We start from the raw sequence: 10,709 nt of genomic DNA on the forward strand, positions 1-10,709 counted from the left end.
AAGCGACGCTAAGCGGCTTAAGCGATTTTAACAGCATACAGAACCAACATGCTAGGTACCCAAACGGCAATGAGGAAGAAATAATCAAAACATCTACTTTGTTATCACATTAGAAAATTAAAAATACATGTTTCAGAGTAGTTTGCATGTATCATATACAAGAATGACACTGGAACTTTCATTTAAAAAAACAAATTGCATTCATTTTACAGGTTAAGAAGAAAGTACCTAATTTTAAACAGTCTGGAATGAAATATGTTGGGTTTAGGGTTTTGGGGTGGAAGAAGGAAGGAGAAATTTCAGAACACAGGCACTGTGTAATGAGAATGCTAATGACTAAGGCAAGGAGAAGTCTTCAAGATTCAAGGGTACTTTGTCTCGTAAGAATAACATTATTTTTGGGAAGCAACAACAAATATGTTGTACATGAGTTTGTTGAAGAGCATAATCATCCATTACAACTTCCAGAAACAACACACATGCTTGTTTCGCATCGTAACATAACTGAAGTCTAAGCTCATCAAATCGATTTGGCCGAGTCCTCAGGATTGCAACAGAAATCCTCATTTAAGCTAATGAGCACCCTTGCAGGACATCGAGCTAATGTTGACTATACTCCTCTAGATGCAAAAAATTATTTAAAGTCTAAGAGACAAAAGGGAATGTTATACGGAGAAGTTGGTTGCTTAATGGAATACTTTCAGCGACAGTTAATTGAGAACCCATCATTTTTTCATGCATACCAAATGAATGCTGAGGAACAAATCACAAATGTTTTTTGGACAGATGCGAAGATGGTAATTGATTACGGGTGTTTTGGTGAAGTCATATCATTAGACACTACATATTGCACTAACCGAGCTAATAGACCTCTTGCCTTATTTTCAGGTTTTAATCATTATCGAGGTATTGTTATCTTTGGGGCAGCCTTGTTGTATGATGAAACAACAGAATCCTTTAAGTGGTTGTTTGAGACATTCTTGGAAGCACACAATAAAAAACAACCTCAAACAATTTTTACAGACCAAGATAAAGCTATGGCCAAGGCAATTGTCCAAATAATGCCTCATACACATCATGCTTTATGCACATGACATTTAATGCAAAATGGCATAAAACACCTTGGCAATTTGATGAAAGGAGAAAGTCATTTTTTAAGAGATTTGAAGAAATGCATGTATGACTTTGATACTTTAATTCTGTTTGAGGATGCATGGAGAAGTCTCATAAAAAAATATAATGTTGAAGAAAATTCATGGATTACTTCACTTTATTCCATAAAGGAGAAATGGGCATCATGTTATCTCAAAGATGTGTTCACCCTTAGAATGCGAAGTACTCAATTAAGTGAAAGTCTAAACTCTGATTTTAAGGCATGTATGAAACTTGGTATTGGCATCAAACAATTCTTTGCTTACTTTGAACGAGTTGTTGAAGACAAGCGTTACAATGAGCTGAAACATGAGTACGACTCTCGCCATAAGCTACCCATGTTGCGGTATGAGGTTTCACCAATCTTAATACAAATGGCCAAGGTTTACACACATACAATATTTAACTTATTCCAACACTAGTTTTCTCAATTCTTAGCTTGTAGCATATCACAAAGGATTGAAACTCCTCCTTTGATTGAATATGTGATTACTAAAGTCCATAAACAAAGATCATGGACAGTTACGTTTGAACCTTCCTCACGCACTATATATTGCTCTTGTAAGAAGTTTGAAATATTTGGCATACTTTGTTGTCATGCATTGGAAGTGTTTGAAGCCAATGATGTGAAAGTTATCCTTGATAAATACATACTTAAGAGATGGACAACACATGGTCGTAGTGAGATTATTCATAATGTCAAAGGAACAGAGGTAGAAGGAGATCCTAAACTTAGTACCACACGTCGATACTGTCACCTAGCAGGTAAAATAATTAGGTTGGCCTGTGACGTTTCTACTTCAGAAGAATATTGTCAGCTAGTTGATGACAATATTAACAACTTAATCAGCAAAATCACATAGCTTCGACTGCAAACAAACAGTCTTACAGATAAAGATAAAGATGATGCACAAATGTTGGCCAATAATAATGGTACACAACCTAAGGGATTCAAGCTCCGACCAAGCACTAAGAGGAAAGGGAATAAACGTTTCAAAAGTTGGGTTGAGGTACAAGCAATTAGAAAGAAGAGCATAACTCCAATTTTAGATCAATCAACATCTCAGATTCTTTTATATAATGATTTTGAATACCAAATATGTACAATTCAGTTAACTTCCATATTATAACCATATAATATAATAATATGGGTATTAATATGTTATAGAAATATCAACCAATGGTTTGTGATCCAGTTGAAGTACATTATTCAGCACCTCCAACTTATGATCCCTCTCAAACATTACTTACTCAATTAAGTTTCACAGATTTGTTGAGAGTAATAATTTTCAGCTTAACTTTACATTGTCTAATCATTGATGCTGGTTCCTAATATATCTTCTTATCTTGTAGGGACCACTTCATGATATCAATGATTCTGACCTGGATGATATTTGATTCTGTTGTTCTGGAATGGAATGGAATGACTCTGCTTCTTTTGTTTTTGAATTGCCTATGTAGTAATGAATCCTTTTTGTGTATATTTCATTATGAACAATTGTGGACCATTAATGGAATGAACTCTTTATCCATATTATTTTTTGTCACAATTAACTATTTCTAGATGAGTGAATTTGACTTTGATAAGCAATTTCGTAAAATTTTGACATGCTGTCAGTTTTTGCATAATCTTTCCAATTTCTGCATAATTCGCTTAAGCTGTTAAATTTGCTTAAGCGATTATAAATTCGCTCCAATCTCACATAAATTGCTTAAGCTATATATATTAGCTTAAATGATTTATGGGTCTGTGTATCAGTGCTCTCTATCCTAAATTCGTTTTATTTTAAATAAATTTGCTTTCATCCGCTTAAGCCAATAACATCTTCGTTTAAGCGAATACATAATAATTTAAGTCAGTACCTATCCTAAAATACATGACTCTCTGTTCCAAATTTGCTTAATATGAAATAAGATTCGCTTAAGCTAAATGGAGCGATTCCATATTCGCTTAAGCGGTTATTTGTCGCTTAAGCAAATATTCTCGACCTCCCGCTTGGTCTCACTTTAAAGTTAGGATTCCATAAATGCGTGGCTTACTTAAAAACTTTGGCTTAAGCGAAAATTCAGTAAAATTTATTTAAGCCATTGGAAATTTGCTTAAGCAAATTTAGATGAGGTGCTCATGCTCGCGCCAGAGAGAGGATCAGGATCCGGTAAGTTACGCGGCAGCGAGTTATCGGCTATAACTCTTCTTCTTCCGGTATAACTCTTCTTCTTCCGGTCACTGTTCCTTTCCCTGTTCTCGGATTGAAGGTCAGCCACGGGTCTCTCGCTGGACTCGCGAACTGGTACACAAAATGCTGCAACACCAACTGGTTCAATCCCCAGCAAGGTTAGGCCTGACGAACCCTAATTCCCCCTCAATCCCAAACCCGACCCCTCCAAAACTCGCTCCTCCGCAGACCCACCAATCCCAGGATCGAGACAACAGTTCAACGTCAACCCCTTCTTCGGCACTCCTCACTCTTCTCCCACCACTCCCCAGAGCGCAAGCACTCATTCTCCAAATGTCTTCTCTCACTTCCAAACTCTTCCAAGTTTCCCCCAATCGTTCCCTTTGGCTCACTGCATTCCGTGGTTCCCTCCCAACCTTTCTCTCTTCCCAAACCCAAACCTCTCTTGACGCTTCCCCTTCCTCCGCCAAAGAAATCATTTCCCTCTTCAACATTCTCCAAACCCAAATCTTCGAAGCCGTAGCCGAACTCCAAGAGATTCTCGACCTTCAAAACGCCAAACAGAAAATTGACAGTGAAATTCGCTCTCTAGATTCCACGCTCCTCGCATTTTCCAACAAACTCAAAGGTGCGGAGCGCTGCCTCGACATCCTCGTCGATGACTACTCTGATTATCGCTGCTCCAAGCGGTTGAAATCCGGTGACGATGGCCAAGGCGAGTCCATGACTTCTTCAACCGTCTCGTCGCGGTTGAAGCTGTCCGATATTTTGTCCTACGCTCATCGGATAAGTTACACGACCTTCGCCCCGCCGGAATTTGGATCCGGACAAGCTCCTCTCCGCGGCGCGCTGCCGCCGGCACCGCAGGAAGAGCAGATGAGAGTTTCGCAGTTGTATAGTTTTGCGGACCTTGATGTTGGATTGCCTAAAGAAGTGGAATCTAAGGAGAAGATTGTTGAAGCTATTGTGGAGCCTCCGCCTCTGCAGCCGCCAGTGGATGCCAATCCACTTGCAAATTTGTCCTCGATTCAAGGGCTGCTACCTCCGAATTTCACGGTGCCAGCTGGTTGGAAGCCGGGAATGCCTGTGCAATTGCCTACTGATTTGCCGATTAAGCCTCCGCCTGGATGGAAACCTGGGGATCCTGTACCGTTGCCTCCCATGGACTCGCTTCAGGTTCCGAGATTTGCAGAGCAACAATTGCAGCCTCACATTCCGCAGCCCAAGCAACCAGAGGTTATTCAAGTGCAGCCTGTTAATTTGGACCTCGGAGGAAGTGATAGTAGTGATTATAGCAGCGACGATGCCAGCTCTGATGATGAAGACTGAGGAATCTGTGAAATTGATCATCTCAAATTGATTACTGCATAGGTGACAATTTTTGTTTTGTGTAGTTTGTTTTTTATTAACGTTAGTTGGAAGTGCGTTGTCAATGTGAGTTTCCAGTGTCAATTCTTTTCCCTAGCACTTGATTTTGATGTCACTAGACTATGTTATAGGTCGTGCAATTGTTTACTAAGTATCGAGTTCTGTAATGATGTCCACAGCAATTCGTTGAAAGGTTGAGTTGATTGGAGAGCAATAACATAACTTTTCATCACCTAGTAGATGTTTTTTTGGTTTTTTGTGTAGTAAGACATAATCCTCTGCTGGGGGCTCTTACGGTTTCTTCTGCAGCCTCTGGAGAGCATGACACATCTCCATGCTTTATAATTGTGTAATATTTGAATGCGACTGCATTTATACAAGTGGAAGGTTGTGTTTTTCAAGCTAGAATGGTGTTCAATGTAGACAATATATGCTACTGTTACTATGAAAATAATATATATCTTATATCTGCCTAGTTTGCATCTGGCTCTTGCTAGCATGCTGAAGGTATTAGCTTCAATTTTTTTTCTATACAGCATATACCTTGCTATGAGCTATCTCTGGTTTATTCTGTGTCATGTTCGTGTTTTGGCTTATCAAATTGTTACTATTTTGTGACCCCTAATTATTTGAAAGTTGAAACTAAAGCCTCAAGGGAAAATATTGGGATAAGATGACTATTTTGTTGCCAGTTTTTTTATGGATTAGCAATTAGTTGACATTGATGGAATAAAATTTTCGTCAAACATCCCACTTTTGCGCCATTGCATTATGACTGCTTTAGTAAAGGTCTGAAGATCATTTGAAAGAACAAAACTCAGTTTTCTTTCTACTTTTTCCAAATCAATGCTCTATAAATGGAACTAACAAAAATTCTTTGCCATTATCTAACAAGATAGACTTTGTTTTTCAGCAACAATATCTAGAAATAAGATCTTGAGGGATGGAAGAAATTGCTATTAAAATAATGTTGCACATAATGTGTGAATTTTTTAAAATGATTTTGGAAAGTTAATCTTGTCATTGCTTATGACAATAGGTACCAAAAGAAGGTTGCTTATGACAGTAGAATGGACCAGACATAACAAGGCAGTAACCCACTTGATCATTTATCCTTGTATCATATATATAGGTTGAGCAAAGAAGGAAAGAAGCACTTTCTGGAGCAGGTGAAGATGGACCAGCAGCATTAGAGAGTTATTTGCAAGATTTTGTATCACGATTCAGTTTCAAGGATCTGTGGCCATGCTCCTCTAATGAGCATGATCATTTATCATGGCAAGAGGTGCCAGTCATTTGTATATTTTTGAAGAGATGCATAACATATCACATAATGTTGTCAAGAACCAACTCTCCCAAAAGCTCAAGTTGTTAGATGAACACTCATGAATGGTTTTATATCTACTATGGTTCATCAGGGATTTTTGAGCTTGAAGTTTATACAATATATTTGAAAACAGGGTCTAACTTTCTCCTAAAAGCTGATTTGTAAGGTGAGGATTGCCTTAGAGTCCATTTGGATACACAACTTAAGGGCTTATTCGATAAGTTTTTTTAAACGATGGTTTATTGTATACTGTGAAGCTTATTGAAATAAACTGAAAAGAGCTCATGAAAGTCATAAGTTGTTTTCATAAGCCGTTTGTGGTGGTTGCGTGGCTGTTTTGGGTTTATGTGGTCTGACTGTGGATGTGGAGGGTGTAAGGAGCCAATTGTAAGGAATGGGACTCAAGTCCCAAATTGGAAGTGTGGAATTTCTAATGTGGGGTTCTAAGGTTCTTATTAATTGGAATTAGTCTTCCACCATGTCTCTTATATGCATCGATGGACCTTATATACAAGGTGCATATTTATGCACTTCATGTGAAGTGACCATTTTGTGTAAGATACTGGTTTCTGACAGGTTATCATCTTAGGCATCTTTCAAGTTTCACCAGAGTGGGGAAGTGCATCTTAATATTGTTCAGTATTCTGAAACTTCTGGCTTATGGTGGCACTTGCAAATTGCCTACCAAGGGGTATTGCTGGTGTGAATTGAACCTAGGCTTTAAATGCTTCAGTCCCTGCAAATTGAAACAAACAACCCCTGTAGTCCCCATTTCTCTACTCTACATTACTAATTCACATGATCATCATGAATCATTATATCTATTGAATCATAAGATTGAAAGACAAAATGAAGAGTAACTTGAAATATATCATATCAATGATGTATGTTGTTCAATGTAATAATTTTAAATAAGATATTCACAAAGCAACTTAATTATTTGTCACAAAAACACAAATCATATGCCATGAATGACTGTATGAAGTGAAGCCTCTATTTTACAAAATTGGAAACAGAGCTATGAAACAACCAGATAGTGTATGGTATGAATGAGTTAAAGCGTGAAGTCACTATTTCTGACGAATGAATGAAAACAGAACAAGTAAGGCAATCTACTTCTGACCACCTGTAATTTGTTGAAAGTGCCTACATGCCATTACTGTAATTTTAGATTGCCCATAGTTAACCCCTATATCCTGAGTGCTTTTGTGCTTATATTAGTGTCTTGTAAAATAATTCTATTTTCATTTCTATCTCTTCAGTGGCTTGCCAAAAATATCAATAAGAAAGTTTAGAAGTTTGCTGATATATTCATTCTAATGCTTAGTTTCTCAGTTTTTATTATGTGGTGAACGCTACACTATTAGTGCAGATAAGGCATCTATGGCAAGCATTTCTACTACGTCATCAAAAGTTTTTTATCCTGATACTTCAAAGATGGCGATATATGATCCCAAGCATAATCCTGGTACATACCCCATCCTGTTTGAAATTAAAATACTTTGTTACAACTTGTGATTGACAACATATTCTGATTACTGTAGAAAATGCCTTAAAAATATTCCCTTAATTCTTTACCGAGACTAGTGATAAAAGTTTTCTGATAAAATGTGAAATCTCTAGTAGATGCAGTGATACAATAGTAACTCCTTGGTCAACTTGGACAGAGACTTCTTACACACCAAATTCCTTATGCTTTTGCAGCTAATGGGGAGATCTAATAAATAATGATGAATGTTCTTTCAAGCTATGGAATATAGACTTTTCTTATTTGGGTTTCCTTTACTCCTAACAGGGATACATATCCTCAGTATACACTACAGAGATACTATTTCTAGGATTTGAACTAGTGACCTCAAGGTCACCAGCAGCAGCAACATCCTTACCTATGTGTGAACGCTCACTCTCATACATGTCCTTAGTATATAGTTAAAAGTAATCAGAAAATTAATTATATTTTTCTAATTTCAATAAAAAGTAATGAATCTCATGCATCCCAGATCATAGTTATTGATGTGGGACAGTGGCAATAGAGAAAAGGGAAAGAAAATAGTAAAAGGGAACTTTGGGAAGAGGATGAGGAAGATAGTGGATTTGTATTACATTGAAAGTTTAGTGAACATCATTGAAACTGGGGAGACTGCAAATCATCCTAATTATGATCTCCTGTGACCTATGTAAGAAATGATGATTGCATTAGAATATTAAAATTTATGTTAGAAACTTAAAATATATAGTCAGCTGTATTTATGTTGATTGGGTTATAATAATCAGTTAGGCTGTTACTGATTATTAGGATGGAGATTAATTTGTGTTAATTACTCTCTGATTGTGAATCCATCCATAAATACCTGATGGTGTGTAGCCAAACACAATTTCTCTCAACTACTGTCTTTCCACAGATTACTAGTGTCTAATTGAAACAGTAACTTGTTACAGAAATAACAAATGATTGATTTGTTTTTGCTGAAGTTGAAATAAATAATGGTTGGAAAATGTGAGCAGTGGTATCTATACCACTATGTTTTGAACTCTAGTTGACAAGAATGCAATACATGTATGGCATGCAGTTCTTCATTTATTGCATCCACATGTTCTCTCATTTTTCTCTCTTTTAATATGGTATCTAGAGCCTAATGAGAGACTAACTTTAATCTGTGCATCTTAGGTGGGCCCACTGCCTATTGGTAATTTTTTTTTACTGGAAATTGACTTCATCTCTGGTTTCCAATCTTCTCCACTACTGTTCACTGTTGTTTCCAGTAGTATCTGCTACTGTTCATTGTTGGTGCACTGTTCTGATTCCCTACTTATCATGAATGTATCATATTTCTCATTATCTCTTAAGATTAGGTATCATATTTCTGTTGCTTATCATGATCTGTTTCCCTACTTTATTAGGTTTATGATTAGTTTAAAAAAAGGCTAGTAAGTTTTATGAATGTAAAATCGAACATCTCAGTACATTGTGTTAAGATGTCCCACATTAGTTAGGAATAGAGATAGAATACTCTTTATAAGGACTTGTGTAGTCCTCTTCCTATGAGCTAGCTTTTGAGAGTTAGGCCTTTGCAAACTTCACGCACCGGATGTCCAATTTTGAGCGTGAGGGAGGTGTGTTAAGATATCTCACATTAGCTAGGAATAGAGCTAGAATACTCTTTAATATAAGGGCTTGTGTAGTTCTCATCCTATGAGCTAGCCTTCAGGCCTAAGTTAGGGCTAAGTTTCTTTTGTCTCTCTTCCTCCCTCTATACCTAAAACCCCATAATTGAACAATTTAATTTGACGTTCAAAGTGTGACATGACTGTGTACTAGAGAAGCTTCAGAATTCATTTTATGAAATACTTTTTATCCACAATTGTAGCCATAACTGATTCTCTGTCAAAGTGGAGCTGATATTTTAGTCAGAGAATTGCTATATGCATTCTAATTAGCAATTTATTATGTTTAGGAGTTGTTTAACATCAAAACACCTGTAAAGTTTCTAGGTGAATTGGTGCTCATATTTGTACTACTTTTTTTATTTTGTGCCTTGTTTTAACCCTCTATAGTTCAAAACAATTAAACCTGTAGCAAGTAGCAACAACAAATGGATTTACCTAAATAATGGTGGTTATTTATTGCATTTGTAAGATTATACGCTAGTTGTGCTTGTATTGTTAGTTTTCTTTTTTTAGGATTTGACATCAAAGTTCAATTTCCACCCTGCTGATATTTGTTATTGTAATAATGTTTAGGGGAAGAGGATGATGATACTACAACACTCCAGAGCCAACCACTTCCACGAGATGCTTTCCAGATACGACAGTATCAGAAAGCTCGAGCTAGTAGTGCTTCACAAACAGGATCAATTTCATATGGAAGTGCATTTTCTGATGATTTATCTGGTAGCACTGGTTGGTAAAATATTTAAGCCACTTCTTGGATGTCTACGTAAATTAAATTACCTTCTTTGAGCTCATATACCATTATCCTTTCCTATCTATTTACCTATAGCCTTGTAGATAATTTAAGCACTACATTTGCAAGTATGGAGGGTAATAAATTATTTTTTATAGCTCTCATCTAAAGACTTGTTGAATATCATGTTTCTTAAAAATATTTGGTGATGCCAAAGGACTGTCCCGGACAATCTTTGCATGAGTATAGCCTCAGCCCTTATCCCTGTCTGATAGGATAATATATCAAAGGAATCTTGATGCATGGGAAGAACCATACTTGTTTCTAAAGTGTCACAGACTTTTTTTTTTTTTTTTTTTTGCTATGAATTCTTGGGAAGGGCTGGATAATGGTCTAGTGATTTTGGTTAAACATTTTTTATTAGATTTTTCACAAAAAAATTTCTGTCTATGTTGTAGATGTAAGCACTTGTGCAAGAAAGCCATGGTGGGTACTTTACATTATTGAACTTTCAATGTCATGTTACAATCTTTGGTCATTAGGCATGGTGTAATATATTTTTATTTTTATGAAATTTGTTAACACAAGTGCTTAGGTGACACCCTTGACTAGTAAAGAGCATAAATGTTCTATCGTTTACTTATTTAAATAATAAATAATGCAAATTATCAGAAGATTTAAATTTTACATACAAGTGTAAATAGAACAGTGGTGGTAACATTACCACTCCATCAGGTATATTCTTTTAAGGTTTACATAATATATCTAAAATAGATGAATT

The 10,709-nt window shown here is 36.4% G+C and overlaps 1 protein-coding gene and 1 pseudogene across 2 annotated transcripts; both read left to right on the forward strand.

Annotated features, from left to right (window-relative positions):
- Nucleotides 1-248: 248 nt before the first annotated feature.
- Nucleotides 249-2,550, forward strand: LOC113866571 (annotated as a pseudogene).
- A 658-nt stretch (nucleotides 2,551-3,208) lies between these two features.
- LOC113867509 (mediator of RNA polymerase II transcription subunit 4-like) lies at nucleotides 3,209-10,308 on the forward strand. Of its 2 annotated transcripts, XM_027502878.1 has the most exons (4): nucleotides 3,209-4,700; nucleotides 5,737-7,126; nucleotides 7,397-7,492; nucleotides 9,766-10,308. In XM_027502878.1, exon 1 carries the CDS (start codon nucleotides 3,453-3,455, stop codon nucleotides 4,656-4,658), a length of 1,206 nt encoding a protein of 401 aa, XP_027358679.1. In that variant the 5' UTR covers nucleotides 3,209-3,452; the 3' UTR covers nucleotides 4,659-4,700; nucleotides 5,737-7,126; nucleotides 7,397-7,492; nucleotides 9,766-10,308. The 2 variants fall into 2 exon arrangements, with proteins under 2 accessions (XP_027358679.1, XP_027358680.1); XM_027502879.1 differs by having other exon boundaries at nucleotides 3,259-4,700; nucleotides 5,737-7,492.
- The last annotated feature ends 401 nt before the right edge of the window (nucleotides 10,309-10,709 follow it).

The sequence above is a fragment of the Abrus precatorius genome, unplaced genomic scaffold (genome assembly GCF_003935025.1).
Source record: "Abrus precatorius isolate BTA unplaced genomic scaffold, Abrus_2018 Scaffold5, whole genome shotgun sequence".
NCBI lineage: Eukaryota > Viridiplantae > Streptophyta > Magnoliopsida > Fabales > Fabaceae > Abrus > Abrus precatorius.

Coding starts and splice junctions, on each gene's coding strand:
- LOC113867509 (XM_027502878.1), top strand. CDS start 3,453: ATGCTGCAACACCAACTGGTTCAATCCCCAGCAAGGTTAGGCCTGACG.